At 40.9% G+C, this 17230-nt stretch overlaps 1 protein-coding gene across 1 annotated transcript; it reads right to left on the bottom strand.

Moving 5' to 3' along the window:
• Nucleotides 1-917: 917 nt before the first annotated feature.
• On the bottom strand, nt 918-16995 carry OGFRL1 (opioid growth factor receptor like 1). The gene is given in 9 exon segments (XM_018078251.2): nt 918-8072; nt 10061-10206; nt 10349-10415; nt 10506-10584; nt 14208-14289; nt 14838-14924; nt 16360-16398; nt 16400-16545; nt 16548-16995. Coding segments are annotated over 9 exon segments (1851 nt in total). The 3' UTR covers nt 918-7315.
• Between the last annotated feature and the right edge of the window lie 235 nt (nt 16996-17230).

The raw sequence follows: 17230 nt of genomic DNA, 5'->3' as shown, positions 1-17230 counted from the left end.
GTTAGAAAAATATTTCAGCAAAACAATTTCAAAACAAAATCTTGTGGTTTAGCTCCCTAAACAACAGAGGTAGTTTAGATTTATTTTGGCTGTCTCCACTGCTGCTCTATGCATAATGAAAGTGCTTGCCAACTCACCCTGCACAAACTCAAGTGCTGCCACTTCAGTCCTTCCTTGCTGTGTGCCCTCCCCACCAGTGCACAAGTGTGCTCTGTGTGCCCCCATCACCCTGGCAGCTGAAAATTTCTTAGCTTTTACCCCCCCAAAATAAAGCAAAGTAGGCAAATGCATGCCCTGAGAGATACACATGTACTTCCATCCACCATCATGTAACTGAATTTTCTGGGGAGACCAACACACTGACACCTCATGTTATTGCCTACCAGTTCAACTCCATCCCTGGGTGACCTGACAAGATGGAAGCAGATTAGTAGAGCCATGGTAACACCAAGCTTGATTTGAGACACAGACCATGCGTGAAGCCCTCCTTTGTTGTAAGGAGCACCAGTTTCTCATTACTTTGAGAAGAAACATGTGAGAATTGGAAACCCTTTCAAAACCTGCTGGGCCCTTTACAGAGCTACATATGTCTACAGTCCCATTGTGTGAGTAACAGTGCACTACAAAACCAGAGCTAAAGCCATTCAATCCTACAGCTTCAGCACAGAATAAATACAACCAGCAGGTCAAATGTTTCCCTGCTACGTTCAAGCAGCAGTAGCCAGTTTTTGGCACTGCTCCAGAGGGCTTATGCCTGCATGATCACAGTGGATATTTTACCCTTTAATGTTGAGTGCTTTCATGTTATATAATTTTCTTAAATTAAAAACCAAACCATGGGCTTTTAGTAAAGTTCACTCTGGGCCATCCCTTGTTCCTCTGCTTGTTCATGGTCGTTTTGCCACTGACAACAAAAAAAGGAGGACCAGAGCCTTTAATGCCCTAATTTTAAGTGTTAATATATTTACAGAAGACTATACAAACAAGCACTGAACAGCAATTACACATTATTTGAGCTACACAATATTTGTACATGTTGCTAAAACAATGCTGCTAAATGAAAAAGCTTTATTAGTTCAGAGTTTTTGGCTGCTGTTATTAAAAATATATTTACCTGAAAGGAAATCCAAGTATTTCATTTTACAAACAATTTAAAATACAGCAGTAAGCAACATAAACTATTGCTTCTTATGTTTATACAATTTTTTTTGGCATAACACTGCCATACATTTACAGAATTATAAAATATATCTTTATAGTGCATTACAAATCCAGAAACTGGTTACCACTCCTACCACATACATATGGTATTGGTACTACCAAACATGCACGGCATTCTGTAATTAAACATTGCAAAGGAATACAGAGAAGAGAGCAGGACCATTCATAGAAACTAACATATAGCTGTTCCATTTTGCAAGTAAAAATTGTTGGGCTTTGGCTTTTTTCTTTTTACTGCACTTCTTTCTTAGAATGCATTTGAACAATGAAATCTACAATATTTTCGAATTTTATCAGTGCAAAACTACACCTAATCACCTGTTGTCAAAAGCAAACCGCATAAAGGGCAAACAACCATGGAATACGTTAAAACACAGAAAAAAAAAAGCAACTAATGATTAGCAAACATGCTTGAGCAGATCCCAAAAATATAAATGCCATAACCTTTTTTACTGCAAAACAATAATTTTCACATGGCTAGCCACAGTAGTAAGTACATTCAGTATATTTCACAATAAACTTCAGGTGATGAATACGCCATTAAACTTGTAAACATGGTAAAATTAAAAGGTGCCAAGTTTCTAAGAAGAGAATTCTTTCAGAACAATTTGCCAATTCTTGCAATTTTTTATTTTATAGCAAACAGCTTAATGCTTTTGTAAACAAAAATAAAGGTCATTACAAGTGTAAAGCCACAGGAGGTCTCTATTAAATTGATCTCTATAACTTTTGAACTACTTTTTAGGAGTCCACTAGGTATGGCATATATTAAACCTATATGGCATATACTAAACCTATTCTTTAAAAGAAATTCTTGCTTTCTCCAATGGTCTTAAGTAAGTATACTCAAGAACACAGGCTGAAAAAGGAACACAGCTTTCAGGAAAAGAAACAGTTCATGGGCAATACAGAGCACAGACATATTACAGAAACACAATTTACATTCCCCTTGGAGAACTCCATTAAATATCCGTTAATAGTGAATATATGTTTTTGACCATGATGTGAATGGAGGGGGGGTTGTCCATGCTTAGGCCTTTTTGACCTATCTTCCATTTTCAGACTTTGATGGCCATCAAAATTACCTTTTTAGCAGTTACTTCAATTGCAGTTGGATCTGGGGACACGTATCAAAACAATTACCAAAATGTGGAATAATGAGTATGGTTCTCAGCAAACCTAGACAGTACTTCCATGTTCTACATGACCACAATGTTAGACTCATTGATGCTGGTGTCTCCAAATCCAGAGGTACCTCAGTCAGTTGCTGGCTAGGAATGGGTTTTCCCTTTAACAGATTTTGCTTTTACACTGAAAAGGAAAAAAAAAACCCAACCCTGTTCCACGGTTGGAATATGACTTTTAGTACTTCATACAAAAAGATTTATTTGTAAAAATTTATTCAGAAGGGACACGTAAGGTAATATTTTCATCAGCTTGGGACAAATTTCTGTTTAGGCAGGCATCTTCTGCCAAAGGACAGAAGAAACACGGGACATTTTATGCCTAAGAAAGTATTTTGTCATTAGAATATCTCGCAGCATTTAAAAACTGACTTGAAGTGGATTACTGTTCATCTTACAGTACCTTTAGTACTGTGCTCAAATGCAGTAGCAGTTATTGAATAAACAGATCTGAGACAAACAAGAAATCACTTTCTCCACACAAAATATTTTTAAAACATAAAACTCACAGACACAAGGGATTGCAGAGGCTGAAAGAAACCATGAGTTCAAAACCAGAAAAATTCCTGGAGAAAAACGGGGTCACCTTATCTTTTCTTTATTTCACACCATCTGTTGGGCCATTGCTGGAGGCAGCACACAGGGCTAGAAACATCTCTGGTTCTGATCCATACTGGTAGTTCCTAGGACAATATCAATCCTAACATTGATCTGCATGATACTGTCACAATTTTTTAATGGCGAACCTTACTTCACATACCTGCATCTTATTAATAAATACAGCTTTTTTCAAGGAAATTCAATATGATATGTTACCTGTAAAACTACGGTGTAATAAAAGTTACATTTTCACTTAAACATACGTAACTTACTATAACTTGTGATGAGTACTGTCACAACTATCAGAAAAAAAAAAGGTGCAAAACCCCTACTCTCTATTAAACAGATATACATAAATTTTATTTAAAAACAAACAAGCTGTTTTCCATTTAAATCCAGTAAATGTTCCTTGACTTACCTTATTGGATCATCCATCAACATATACAAAACTTCAAAAGGTCTGTAAACTTTCTGGTTATAGTACAGCTATATGAAACTGCACATTATTAGAATTATCCTGGAATAATTCAAGGAGGTTTATACTAGATTATATCAAATATTAACTATGATTTATACAGAGACCTAATACATTAGAGTGCTGCAATCTTAGAGTGGGAAACTGAGGAGCTAGCCCAAGCCACAGAACAGCTCTCAAAGGCTTACTGCAAATATTTTTAGCATCCTTCAGGATTTTATGCAAGCAATACGAACACCAAGATCTCAGATCTGCTCCTAGATGTGTGCACACAAGTAACTCTTCTGATCTGAATGGTCTGTGCTGCACATCTCACGTACCCAAGCTTTCAGTCTCTACACCAACACAGTATCAGGTACTGAGGCACAGTTGCATCGGGGATAGTAGGGCACAGAGCTGTAACTAATCTTAAAGTGCAATATTTTTGTGTGATTTGTACGATCGCCTTCAATTGCATCTGTGTAGTCAGTAATATTTATTCAAGTTGCACATTCATATCCCCTCACCATAGGATACTTAGAATCATATTCACAGGTGTGTGCATATACACACTACTCCTATTTAACAGCACGAAAGACTACTCAGATGGACTTATTGGGAGGTTCTGTTCAACTAATATACGAATAGTTCAGATTCTAGGCAAACACTGGGCCAAAACACATTACTGTAGTAAGGACACAGAAATCCCTGAATACTTAAGCATATAGCAAGAGAAAAAGTTTAACAATGAGCAAATGACCTGACTTTCTTTGCACACCCTCAGTTCCTGAAGTAATTATTAAATAACTAAGTACTGGTGCTTATAAGAATACAATCATTTCAACACATATTATAATGTAAACCTGAAAACCAATACTCAGAACTTCAAGCATGGGGTGCTATGGTTGCTAAGGCCATGATTCTGTAAAGAAATGCATACAGTGCACCCACCTCATCCTCACAAATCTCAAGAGGATGCTATGCTGTACGATTGCCCTGCAATGAATCCTTCAACGTTTGCAAAATCAGAAGAAACTATTCCTCTATGAAAATAACGGTAAACCATCACATTTTACATAGAGCAGAATTTGTTAATTAAAGTTGAAGTGTCCCATAGAAGCAATTCAGTTGATAACACTGTAAAACAAGGATTAAGGAGGGCAGGAGCCCACCTGACACAAAAAATCCCTCACTTGCACAGTCCCCATGGTTCTTTGTAGGTAACTGATATGCCACTACTCTTTCATGAAAACTGAAACATACTGAGTTGTGGGTTTTAAAAAAATAAATTAAAAACTGCAGAGTTAATAAGGATGTAAGTACCAAAGTTCTTGACTACATTTTCAAATACACTGGTCCCTTAATGCAGGCATCTCTGCCAGATTAAAAGTATTTTAAGTACTTAATTAGGAATGGTGAACCAGTAAGCATGTATAGGTGAGAGCTGTGCCACAATAATGGAATAGTGCACTGCAGAGAAATCTTCTGGATGCACATTTCTAGAACTTTGTTTTAGATCAGAGTAAGATTTCTCTTTTTTTTGTTCAGTAGATACAAGATCTACTGAGGTCATTGATGTTCAATCAAATTACAGTATAAATATAATAACAGCCCTGGCATCCCTTATTTCCCCTGAACACTATTAATTTTCTGTAAAGTGTTTAGCATTAATACTAAAGTCCGTAAATTGAAGGCTCTGTATAACTACTTATGTAATAGTTATGTTCCTTATACACAGGGTATAAATCTTCCCTATGCCATTCAAGAAACAACTGTGTAAAAACAATGCTATGAAGTTTGCATGGTTAGGCACTCAAGACTGAAAAAGTCACAGTCAGAACGTGAAGTGTCCTCCCTGTGGATACACGGGGGGGCAGCATCCTTAACTATGCAGACCAGTTTTATCACAGTTTTATTTCCTGCCCCCTTCTGTTCTGAAGGTCAGAGGTGAACATGAACATGGGTATCCCAGTTCAAGTCCAGGGAATTGTGAAAGCCTTCTCAGGATCCTTCCAGCTTTAAAAAGGTGGTGGCTGCAGGAGGAATTCTTTGAGGCATTTCTGCTCAGACAGACCTAATGCCTACCGGAGTGATCTGGGTTAACCTCAGAAAAAAATCCCATGTATGTAAGTTCTTTTCCTCACAAGTCAGCACAGAAGGAGAGATACATTTTCCCTCTTCCCTGCTTCTTTGGGATGGAAAGATCCTAATCTTTGTCCATGAGTATCAAGACCCCTAACCGCCACTCTATTTGATCCCAAGAACCAATGCTACCCAGGGAAACCAATGGATGATGCACCACCATGATGGGCATTAGCAAAACAGAAAAGTACAAGACTTTTTGTCTATGCTCTGAAACCCCTGAAAACTTCACCATTTTGAGTTATAAGACCTGAATAAAGTCCCGTAGCACTCTGACACTCAAACTGCAGTCAGCCTCCTGCCTCATAACATTTCATCAGAAATATATTAAAGGCAGTGGATAACACATAGACTTTTAAATAGAAAATAGATACAGAAGTTTTAGAATATTTTAGAACTGTAGGAAGTGTAAATTCCACCTGCATTATTTTTTTATTAGTATTCTGCACAATTAATTTGCTGGGCACTATCTTGTTTGACTGAATGGTAGGAAATCAGAAGCAGCTACTCAGAGAAACCAGACAGTTCTTCAGTAAAATAAAGTTGAGAAACATCTTCACTGAGAAATTCCTGCTTGCTGGGCTCCAGCCAGACCAGAAGATTGGCCTGCTTCAGGTTTCCACTGATGACTGAAATAACATTAAACTGTGAAAGACTTAAGATAGCAAAAAGGAGGAAACAGACAGCTGGAAGGAAGCATCAGGACTGCCTTTCTCTCTCAGATCAGCAATAGGGGACTCAGCATTGTTCAGACCTTACCCAAAACTGGCCAAGAAACATCCAAGTTAAGGTAAGACCCAACCTAACAAGCCTGATGACATTTTCTCTGATGGTTTTGCTGATTAGGCAGTGCTTTGTGGTGAAGACACTGCTTTGCTTTTCAGCTGTTAGAGGCTTTCCAGGTGCTGAACCCAACTGGGGGAGTTGTTTTATTACAGCTGATCGACAGCTTTCAAAATGAGACCAAATCTGAGTGATCAGAGATCCCTCCCCCCAGATTAGTAGTAAAAAATGAGCCAAGAGAAGGGAGAACTTAACAGGGACTAAAAGAAGTCTAAAGTGCAACTTCTCCTGTACCCAAAAGCTGAGGATAAAGTTTCACTGTAAGTTAAACTTTTATTCAATGTACAATGATACCCAGCTGTATAAGACATGACATATAATATCCATCATTGTGTCTCCAACAAATATGCTAATCTAAGGTAAAAGATGCTGTGCAAATACTGCCATTAAACATGAAAACACTTCCTAAAAAAAATAGACCCTAGGGTAAAAACTATGCTCTTGAAGTAATTTCTAGTAATCTCATAAACAGAAATCAAGACATAAAGCATGTTAAAACTAATTTAAAAATTCTGATGTTCCAAGGCTTTCAATGTTACACTTCTTTTTTTTTTTTTTTTAATACTGGATGAATTTAATGGCAAAAAGTAGATAAGCTTTTCTATGCAATCTGTCTGGAAAAGATAATGAACTTCTTAGCTTTCAATATGCACAATTGTTTTAAAGAGCCACACCTGCTTTACTGCTGATAAACTGAGGTTGAAAAAAATAAAATTTGTTAATGTAACAGAAGTCTAATCTGATGAATTTGCAACAAGTGTATTCTCATCAACATTTTATACTAAACTAGATGGAAATTCCAACCAAAATGAAGGAGCAATGAATAATTTGCTTCATTAAATATGAAACATAATGATTTTTAACCTCAGACTCATGCTTTGAGCTCATCCTTGGTTTTTGTGGTGGTCCCCCCTGAAAGCGTATCCTTATCAAGGTTATCTTGTAGATCTGCTGATGTGTTATTTGAAGAATTCTCAGTGTTACATAAATCTTTCTCTATAGTGCCTGGGTGACTTCCACAGTCATTGTTCAGATTTTCATTATCTTTTTTGGAATGAGAAGCATCCTCCTTTCTGTCTGAAGTATCATGAATTTCTTCTGATTTTGAAAGCTGACTGGTATCAGTGTCACTGTTCTTTTCACTGTTCTGCCTAACAGCATCAGAGTTCATTTCTTGTTCATCCTGATAATTTTCTTCCTCATTTTTTGTGAGTTCTACCTTTTTTTCTTCAGTTGTTTTACCAGCTGAGCTTCCACTTGCTGATGTATTCTTAGGCTCTTTGGGTTTCTTATGTTTAGAAATATGACTATTGGGAATAGAAATTGGAGATGCTGGCTTTTTATTTGTTTTGCTTCCCTCTGACTTTTGTTTTCTTGGAGGCCCCCAGATAAAATGCTCTGAGGGCGTATAATGTTGCTGGGCAAATCTCAGCAGTTTCCTTCTTTCTCTTCGGTCTCTAATAGTATACACAAAATATTCTAGAGCACTTTGCTTTATGTTGGGAATGGTATCTTCCACCAGAGCTTCATGCAGAATAAATTTTACCAAGGGAGATTTGAAACTCTCATATCCAAGTTCGCCAAGACTTTTCAGAATTCGAGTGATTCTCAAGTAGTTATGTTGAGACCTTTGGAAGAAATAGGTAAAAAAAAAATCTATTGAGTCAGAAAAAAAATGCTTTACAAACACAGAACTGGATCTGCAATTCCTCAGTCCTTTTTATCACTCCAGGTGTGTACTTCAAGCTTCCTGTACTTTAAATTCTCACAGCTGCTGAAGCTTGCTAGCACCTCCTTTGCCAGGATGTTGTGAGTGAAAATTAGCGTTTGTAAAACGCACTGGGGGAGCAGGCTAGGAGAAAACAAAATCAACCATGTACTGATTTTGATTCCTTCTGCTGTAGGCTGTATGAGAAGGGTAACAAAGCTGGTGAAGGATCTAGAACATAAGTCCTATGAGGAGCAGCTGAAGGTAGTGGGGTTGTTTAGTCTAGAGGAAAGGCAGCTCAGAGGAGACCTTATCACTCCCTACAACTACTTGAAAGGAGGTTGTGGCTAGGTGGGGCGTTGGCCTCTTCTCCAAGGCAACCAGTGACAAGACAAGAGGAAACAGCCTCAAGTTGCACCAACCAAGGGGAAGTTCAGGTTCAGGCTGGATATTAGGAAACACTTCTTCACTGAAAGAGTGGTTAAGCATTGGAATGGGCTGCTCAGGGAAGTGGTGGACTCACCATCCCTTGATGTGTTCAAAAAATTAGTAGATGTGGCACTTAGTGCTATGGTTTAGTTGATATAGTAGTGTTCAGTCAAAGGTTGGACTCAATGGAGGTCTTTTCCAACCTTAACGATTCTATCCTGTTCTCTTTCTGAGGAGACAACCCAGTCAACTTTACAAAATTTAGGGTTTGTAGTGTATTTATAGTGTAGCTACAGAACAAGATTCATTGCACTTCACTCAAGCTATTTAAAAGCTGGGTCTCCAGTCCAGACTAGCTACCTGCACTTCTGACACAGTTCATGCTGGGGGAAAAATAGGCACCTCTGGAGAGTAAGTCCCAGTGTTGTAGTGGGATAAGTCTAAGACAAAATGAATTGTCTTCTGGAAGTGCTTGGGAAGAGCTCTTTCCCTCATAAAGTACACCTTGGTAAACAGTAAGACTTCTGAGTTTAAATTCTGGATGGCTAAAATTAGGTAAAGAGTCCCAATTCCTGACTTAAAACTGTAGCTACTCACTAGTAAGAACAGGATTAAAAACATGCAGTGAGTAACATTTGGGCTTCCTGAAACTCTGTTTTACCTGTGGCTCAAGTCTGAGCCCACACCCATATTAGCTCATACAATGTTTAAGTAAAATTATTAACAAATTATTCCCATTATTCACCCAGAATTATCCATCAGCAATTGTACCTACAAGCTTTCATTATGACAGGAGAACAAAATTCTGTGAGAAAACAAGCTGCAACTCTAAGGTGAAAGGTATCAAGAAAGTGAGCACGAGATTTGAAAAGAGATTTTGATACAATTAATCCACATGGGACAAAATTCAGTACAAAGTTAGGCTCCACAAAATGCCAATGAAAAGCAACAGATACAACTTGCTGAACATTGAGCCAAAGTTTGAATTAAAGCATGGCTAAACCTCTCCAGATAAGCACTGCAATTAAAAAGTATTAAATACACAGTATTTTGTGTTTGGAGGAGGAAGGAAAATGCTGGTATTCAGCTTTCATACAGGTATGGAGAATTTGATCTTTCTCAAAAAGAAATGTGAATACAGGGATAAGCCACTCATTTTCTTTCAGCTGAGAAGCAGCACTTTGGATTTGGGTGAAAATGCATTCAGTGGCAGGACAAATTAATTTGTAGCTGGGATATCCTTCAGCACCACCTCAAGTAGTATTTTCAGGGAATTCAGTGACGTCAGTCAAGCTGGTAATGGGGGAGCAGCACAAAAAAAGGTGAAGGAGGAACGTACACATACAGGCACAAATAAGGCATTGACTATTTTTCTCTTTTTTTCTGGCAATCTTTGGAAAACATATCTTCTTCTAGAAAACAAAAGGCTAAAGAGATTCTATGGCAATTCTAGCAACTGGAGTGCATGTCATTACTTACTCATTTAAATGCTGAAATCTTTCTTGCCAGTTAGCAGCTCGTGCTACATTTCCAGTTTTATCAATTAGTTTTATTCCAAAAAACTCCAACATCATTTTGTAAGCCAAAAGGAATCTTCTAATTGCTTCTTTTGTTTTCTTGAATTCCTAATAGACAAAGAATACGTCCAAAATTCTAAGTGGCACTAAAGCAAGTACTTCTGCATTGTGTAAGACAACTCTACATAACAAAAAGTAGTTATATACCAAAATTAATGTCATGGTTTGTATTCAGCTCAATTTGTATTACCTCAATTTCATATGTAGTTAATTCTTTAGCATAAAAGTTCAGACCTTGTTCCCTCAGTGGGAAAAGCCTGTTAAAAGAAGAGGTACATTATAGCTCTGTATATGAACACTTAATCAAATTAATGCTTTAAAACAGAAATAGGTAATAAGAGACCAACCACTGTATGTAAGTGTGGTTATGTTCCAGTTTTTCATAGTCTCCTTTCCATTTATTTAGGACTTCTTCAATATAAACCCCTGCATAAAAATAATTTGAAAACTGTTAGGTAGCCATCAAAAACAGCACTCAGCTACATGAAGTACATACCATGTTAACATAATGATAGAATACATACTTTAATTCTCTTTCAAATACTATGTGAAATAAGATCTACTACAGCTATAAATAAATTAATTTTAATGTAAAATTAATTTAGTTACTAAAATGTAATTAAAAATAAGTTATTTATGAAATGTCAATATAAGAAAACCAACTGACTTATACTGAGTTACTAACAAGCAGAAGTATGTGACAATAACCTTTGTAAAATGTACTTCCCCCAAAGTTCTCATGTCCTATTTCCTTTATCGCACTGGTAATTAACAAATCACTTCCATAAATACTGCTTTGTGAATCACCCGTCATTGCTTCTACTCGACAAAACCCTCTATCTACCCATCCATCTACCTACCTATCCATCCATCTACCTACCCAATCTACCTATCCATCTATCTATCTATCTGTCTATCCCATCCATCTATCTATCTATCTATCCATGCATCTATCATTTGCAGAACAAAGCCTCAACTCCTTATGAAATCTCCCATAGCAGGAATCTCTCCAGCTGCAAATAATATTATGATTGGGAAATCTTTCTCAATTAGCTGTGGCCAAGCATCACATAGAGACCATGCTCATGAAACGCAGTCATGGGCCAGGGCACTTTTCCAGGTACTGCATAAATACACAAGATACTTAACAGGATGCTCCTTGTTCCCAAACCTGTACAATATCTTTCCATGAATGAGCACTGTGTTGCTCTGTTTCTATTCTGAAACCAACAACAGTTTTAGCACAGCCACACGGCCTCTTCCCAAGCCAAACAGCACAGAAGCAGCCTGAAAAGCCCGAAGTCTCACGTAGATAGTCTCCTATTATACATTTGAGATGTCTCTTCCCTGCAGTGAAAACTTCAAATTGGGTCTCAATGACAAAGGAGAACTCATTGGATACTTTTCCTCAAGAAACCAAGAAAGCAGCCAGTCAAAGGGGCGGCTAAGAACATGGGGTTTCCAGTGCAAGCAAGACTGGAAAGAACCTTGGAAGGAGGACCTTCCACCATCAACACACCGTATCCAACCTATATTTCAAGCATTGAAATAGTTCTGGTGCCTGCAGTATAAGAAGGACATGGAACTGTTGGAGCAAATCCGGAGGAGGGCCATGAAGCTTATAAGAGGACTGGAGCACGGAGCACCTCTCCTACAAACACAGGCTGAGAAAGTTGGGGCTGTTCAGCCTGGAGAAGAGAAGGTTGCATGGAGATCTCATAACAACCTTCTAGAGGTATCTAGAGGTCTACAGGGAAGCAGGAGAGGGACTTTTCATCAGGAACTGTAGTGATAGTACAAGGAATAACAGGTGCAAACTGAAAGAGGGGAAATTAAGGTTAGATATTAGAAAGAAATTCTTAACTGTGAGGGTGGTGAGATGCTGGAAGGGGTTGCCCAGGGAGGCTGTAGATGCCCCAGCCTTGGCAGTGTTCAAGGCCAGGTTGGATAAGGCCTTGAGCAACCTGGTCTAGTGGGAGATGTCCTTAGCCATGGCAGGGGAAATTGGGACCAGATGATCCTTAAGGTCCTTTTCAACCCTTCAGCATGCTATGATTCTACTGGAAAACTTGCTGCTCAATTCCAGCGCAGAGACAAACAGGCCAGCTCTGAGTCAGAACAACACGTTAAATCTGTAGGCCATGGAACTAAACTTCAAATCTAGTATTGCACTAGAACTGTATTTTTTTAAACAACATTCCCCAGTATTTCAGTCCCTTACATGGTAGCTAAGACTCCCTTTGAACACTCTCACAGATCCACAGACTCAAGTCAAGGTGGTGGCTACTCTTTCCCATTCTCAATACAAACTTCTACATAACCAGAGCTCACAGGCACCAAGGATTCAGCCTCCATGGTTTATCAGCTACCTTTGACACTCTTAATTGTGGTTTTCTCCTAAAATATTAAACGTTATTCTTTATAAATTTTAGGACAGGAGTCCTCCTGTAGCTTTCATGACTCTCTCTTCTTTTGGCTAATCCTCTTGAATTTCTCCTTCCTTTTGCACTTTAGAGGACTCCTCCCCCACAACCTTTTCTGGCTTTTACTTTCAGATCCACATGGTCCTCAGGTTCACACAGACCTCACTGTCCTTCTCTTTCTTTCAGTATCTGTTCTCTGTGTATTATTTTCTGAATTTGTTACATCTTTACTGGCAATTCACAGAACTATCTTTTCTTCCAGGCAAGCTAAAAACACAGCATCTGCCTATGGGTATCTAGATAAAGCTCAAGCTGGTTAAAGCAAAGGTCTTATCTTTCTTTCACAACCTGACTTGTTTTCTTACCTGCTGAGGATATTATGACTATTTTGTCTATAAATAGCTCTCATCTTCAACCTTCCTATATGCACATCTTTACATCCTGCCATATAACATTTCTTTCCATCCTGCTTCCTATCAGAACTCTGACATTTTGCATCTCAATATCCTTTTTCCTGATCTTAAAAAGTGCCTTCTTGTCATGCTTACATCTACCCTGAATGCTGCTGGTAAGATCATGTTTTTAGAATGCATCTTTTTATACTGCCTCTTTTTTTCTGCTGGGCATTTTTCCATTGCAAAGCCCTGTTCTATAACTTCAAAAAAAGAAAACTATACACCTTCACTTCCAAAGCCTTTGTGACCTGTCCCTTACTACCTTATCACAACCCATTTGTTGCTATGAGACTGATCCTGCTTCTGACAGGATCCTGCCTCAGAGGCAGCCTACACATCTCACTCCTTCTGTACTCCAACATGCACTTCGCTGTTTCCCACCAAGCTGCTCTCACACTGAGAGGATCTTTCTGCAAACACCTTCAAAGTAACTTGCTCATCATTCTTCTATAACTCTGAAAAGCTTATTTTTGGCCTTCAATTTGTCTTTTTTTGCTAATGGCTAAACTCTCATGTGCCGAGACTCCTGTCTATCATACTAACCAAGGCTGCTTTATTGCCTCCTCCTGCTTCCCCATCTGCCTCCTACCCTCTTGTCTCTCACACATCGACTGCAAACTCTCTAGAGCAGGGTTTGTCATCTTTCAGATTGTCCTGTGTTTGTACAGAATGCTGCATATCAGGTTCCCGCTCCACTACGGGAACAACTAGGGACACGGAAAAATGACTTTATTATTGTTATTGCCATAATTTCACACAAGACTAAAACATTCTTTTCCCCTTACACAGCTCTAAGGATAACACCCAGGTCCCTGCCACTCCTACTCAAGTAGCAACAATCTGTGCAATATAGTGGAACAGCTTTATCTTTGTTTAATAAAAGGTAGTGCCACTACTGTAAAAATGGCGGTACAAACAACGCCCTGTACTGCATCATGCTGAAAACGTCTAAGAAAAGCACCACCTCCCTACAGTGAAAGCTATCTTTGTTTTAAGCATAACCCACTCGTGTTATGAATGTGCTACTCCAACATGGGAGCTTCACGCTGTACAATATATTACTATACACCTTGAATTTGGCAGTGCCACAATTATCACGACTGTTTCAGCTTGCTACTATCATTAATGAGCATTCTTTTGCTATCAGCGTTAATTGTTGCAGATTACTCACCGTCAGGCTTAAATGGGATTTTATTTTTGTAAAACCGGAGATTGCACAAGTCATTTTGATATCGAAGATCTTTAAAATTCTGCTAAAAGAAAGGAAATAGGACATTATTAGCCTACAAAAACCTATCAAGACTATCCAGAAAGTGACACTGTGCTCTTTGAATAATTTAAGGACAGAAAAATTTTGGAGTTTTAGTAACCACAGAGTTTTACTCATGCACTTAAAGACTGAGATTAAGGATCAGCAAGTTCTTTCTGGCTGGTACCTTCTCCTACTGAGGCAGCAGCAAGCATAGCAGCACCTTTACTTCAGTCTCAAGGAACTTGAGAGACAAATAATAAGTCATCCAAACTTCTATAATCTACCCTCCTTAACATTCAAGGCACAAACCTTTTCCTGGGCTCCTACCGCTGTTCCCATGCTTACACATCTTATGTGTGTGCGCTTATGGTCAGGATGAAAAGACATTGCACAGTTTTGCTCCTCTCCCACCAGCATACGCTGGGCCTCTGTACCAGCTTTTTGATTCCCATTTCTTATATTTATTAGGCAACACAAAGGTTTAGGAATGTTTGGGTTATATGCTGCCTTCTACTAAAGAGGCAATTTAAACCCCTAAAATATTCTTACTGGGTACTGGTGTCGGTACTTGTATAAATCTCTTGCTGCGTAGAAGCTTCTCTTTGGCTTGGCTGTCAGCTCAGTTCCATCACCATTCTGAAACAGTCAGAAAGCAGATAACCATCATACACAAACACACTAAATAGTGAATTTGTGTAATATTAAAATAATTACTTTTCATGATGGATTTCAGCAATGTAAACAAATGCAAGTGCATGTATTTGCCGTCTGTTTGGTCAAACACTGAAAATCTCCCTACTCAATACTTTACACTTTAAAGTGTAAACACCACACACTTTAAACCTAAATTAAAAAATTTAATACAAAATACAAAAGCAAGACTATGAAATATCCTTCCAACAAGGCTGAATCAGAATTAAATCAACAGGTTGACTGTAATTTCCAAATGCAAGACTTCAAACTAACCTAGCAAGTGCTAGTACAAGATGAAATAAGTAACTGAACATGCAGAGACACTACTAGTTTTGAACAGGAAATCATACTATTTGTCATGTGTACATAGACTTACTTGCTATTATTGCACCCTGTGGAAGAAATGAAGAGTCACTGAAAAAAATTAATTCCACTCCTTGCAACACACATGCAATAGGTTAAAGTCAAGCCTAAAAAGGGAACTTCCCTTTGGCTGCACTGGGCATTTGCCTTTATTGTTGCCCGTTCCATGGCTTATCAATTCCACATTAATGACAAACAAACATCTTTTTCCATTCTTCCTTTCGAAAGACCAGCTTTGACCTACCTTCAGGCAAAGTAAGCTTGCTCGAACAAGCAACACCCTTTGACACTCAGTTATTTAGCAGTAGTATTACCAGGTATCAAGCAGAAAAGGAAAGATGCTTATGCTTATTTAATTTTGCACATTTCTGAACCAAATATAAACACCATACATCTAGCAAGCTACAAAAACCGACCCAGCTGGTCCACCCTGCATTGAGTTCTAAGTCGCATAAAATTACTGTCAAAGATACATTTTTTATTTCTTTTGCGTCGGCATTTCCAAAGCTCCCTACAGAACAGAAACTTGCTCTAAAAATTCCTCACACCCTCCAAGGAGTCACAAATCCACTGCCACATACGATCCAATACTCAGATTTGTATCCAGTTTAATTAAGAGGCCAAGTTACATACTACATTTAAGTCAGAACCTTCCCTGGAAAACAGCAGCAGCGGGAGTGACAACGACTTCAAGGCCTCAGTTTTCTCAGAGTGGGGATAAAAACGGGCGCATCCCCACTGGAGATGCACAGCTGGGTTATCTATCCCCAGCCGCTCCGTGCGATGGGCAGGTCCCGGGGCTCGCCAGTGCCGCAGGGCGGGGAAGACCGGGGCTGCCCGGCCCGGGGCTCGGCTCGGCTCGGCTCGGCCCGGCCCAGCCCCGCCCGTTCTCCGGCCCCGGGGCTCGGTACCGGGGCTGCCCGGCCCGGGAGCTCGCTTGGCTCGCCCGGCCCCGCCGCCCCCGTTCCGGCCGCAGGCCCGGGCAGGGGGCGGGGGCGCCCGGCGCTGACGGTACCTGCTCGGGGCCGGCGGCGTCCGGCTCTGCCTGATCTCCCCGTCCTCCGGCGGGGCGGCGGGGGCTCCCGGGGCCGGCAGTCGGCGGCGGGCGGTCGCCGGCTCTTCCCCGCCTCCGCGGCGGCGCACACCCCTCCTGCCCGCCGCGGTTCCGCCGCCTCGGGCTCCGAGTCGGTCTCCCAGGTGAATCGCAGTCCTCCACCGTGGTGGGCTCCTTGAAGCTGACCCCGCTCAGCAGGCTGGCCCATCGGCCCGGAGGCCGCGGAGGCCAGGGCTGGGACCGGCCGCGGCTGCCTACGGCTGCGGCATGGCGGGCGGGGCGGCGGCGGCCGGGGCTGCTCCCCGCCCGGCCCCAGCCCACGGACACCGCGCGGGCGGAGTGGAGGCGCCGGGATTTCCACAGGAGACACGCGCGCCCAGCCCTGCGGCGGGCGCCGGGCAGGGCCGGGCACCGGGCACCGGCACGGGCAGGGCCGGCACCGCGGGACGGCGGGCCACCCAGCGTCGCCCCGGCACCGGGACACCCGCACCCGGAGAGAGCGCGGGAGTCTCCCTCCGGGAGGTGCGCCCTGCGGGGAGTTCTCTTCGCGGTGTCTCCTGAGGGTTGTGAGGAAAGCAAGTGAGTGCGGGTGTTCATCGAGAAGAGCGGGGATGGCGGCTGCCCCAGAGCAGTGGGGGGGGGAAGAGGTGCTTGTTCGGTGATAGAAGCAGTCGTGTTACCTGCAGTGTGCGAGCACCGGCTGTCCAGTGGACACGGGAAGGGTTGCGGTGAGGTGGACATCAAGAAACACACACGTGCCACAGAGGGCAGGAATTGGAGGGGAGGCAATACTGTGGTAACCAGCCAATTTCAGGTGCTCCTGAGAGTTTGG

This window comes from Manacus vitellinus, unplaced genomic scaffold (assembly GCF_001715985.3).
Source record: "Manacus vitellinus isolate BGI_N305 unplaced genomic scaffold, ASM171598v3 scaffold_4_pilon, whole genome shotgun sequence".
Taxonomy (NCBI): Eukaryota; Metazoa; Chordata; class Aves; order Passeriformes; family Pipridae; genus Manacus; species Manacus vitellinus.
The sequence above is the reverse complement of the archived record's forward strand: the minus strand, read 5'-3'. Positions and strand labels throughout refer to the sequence as shown.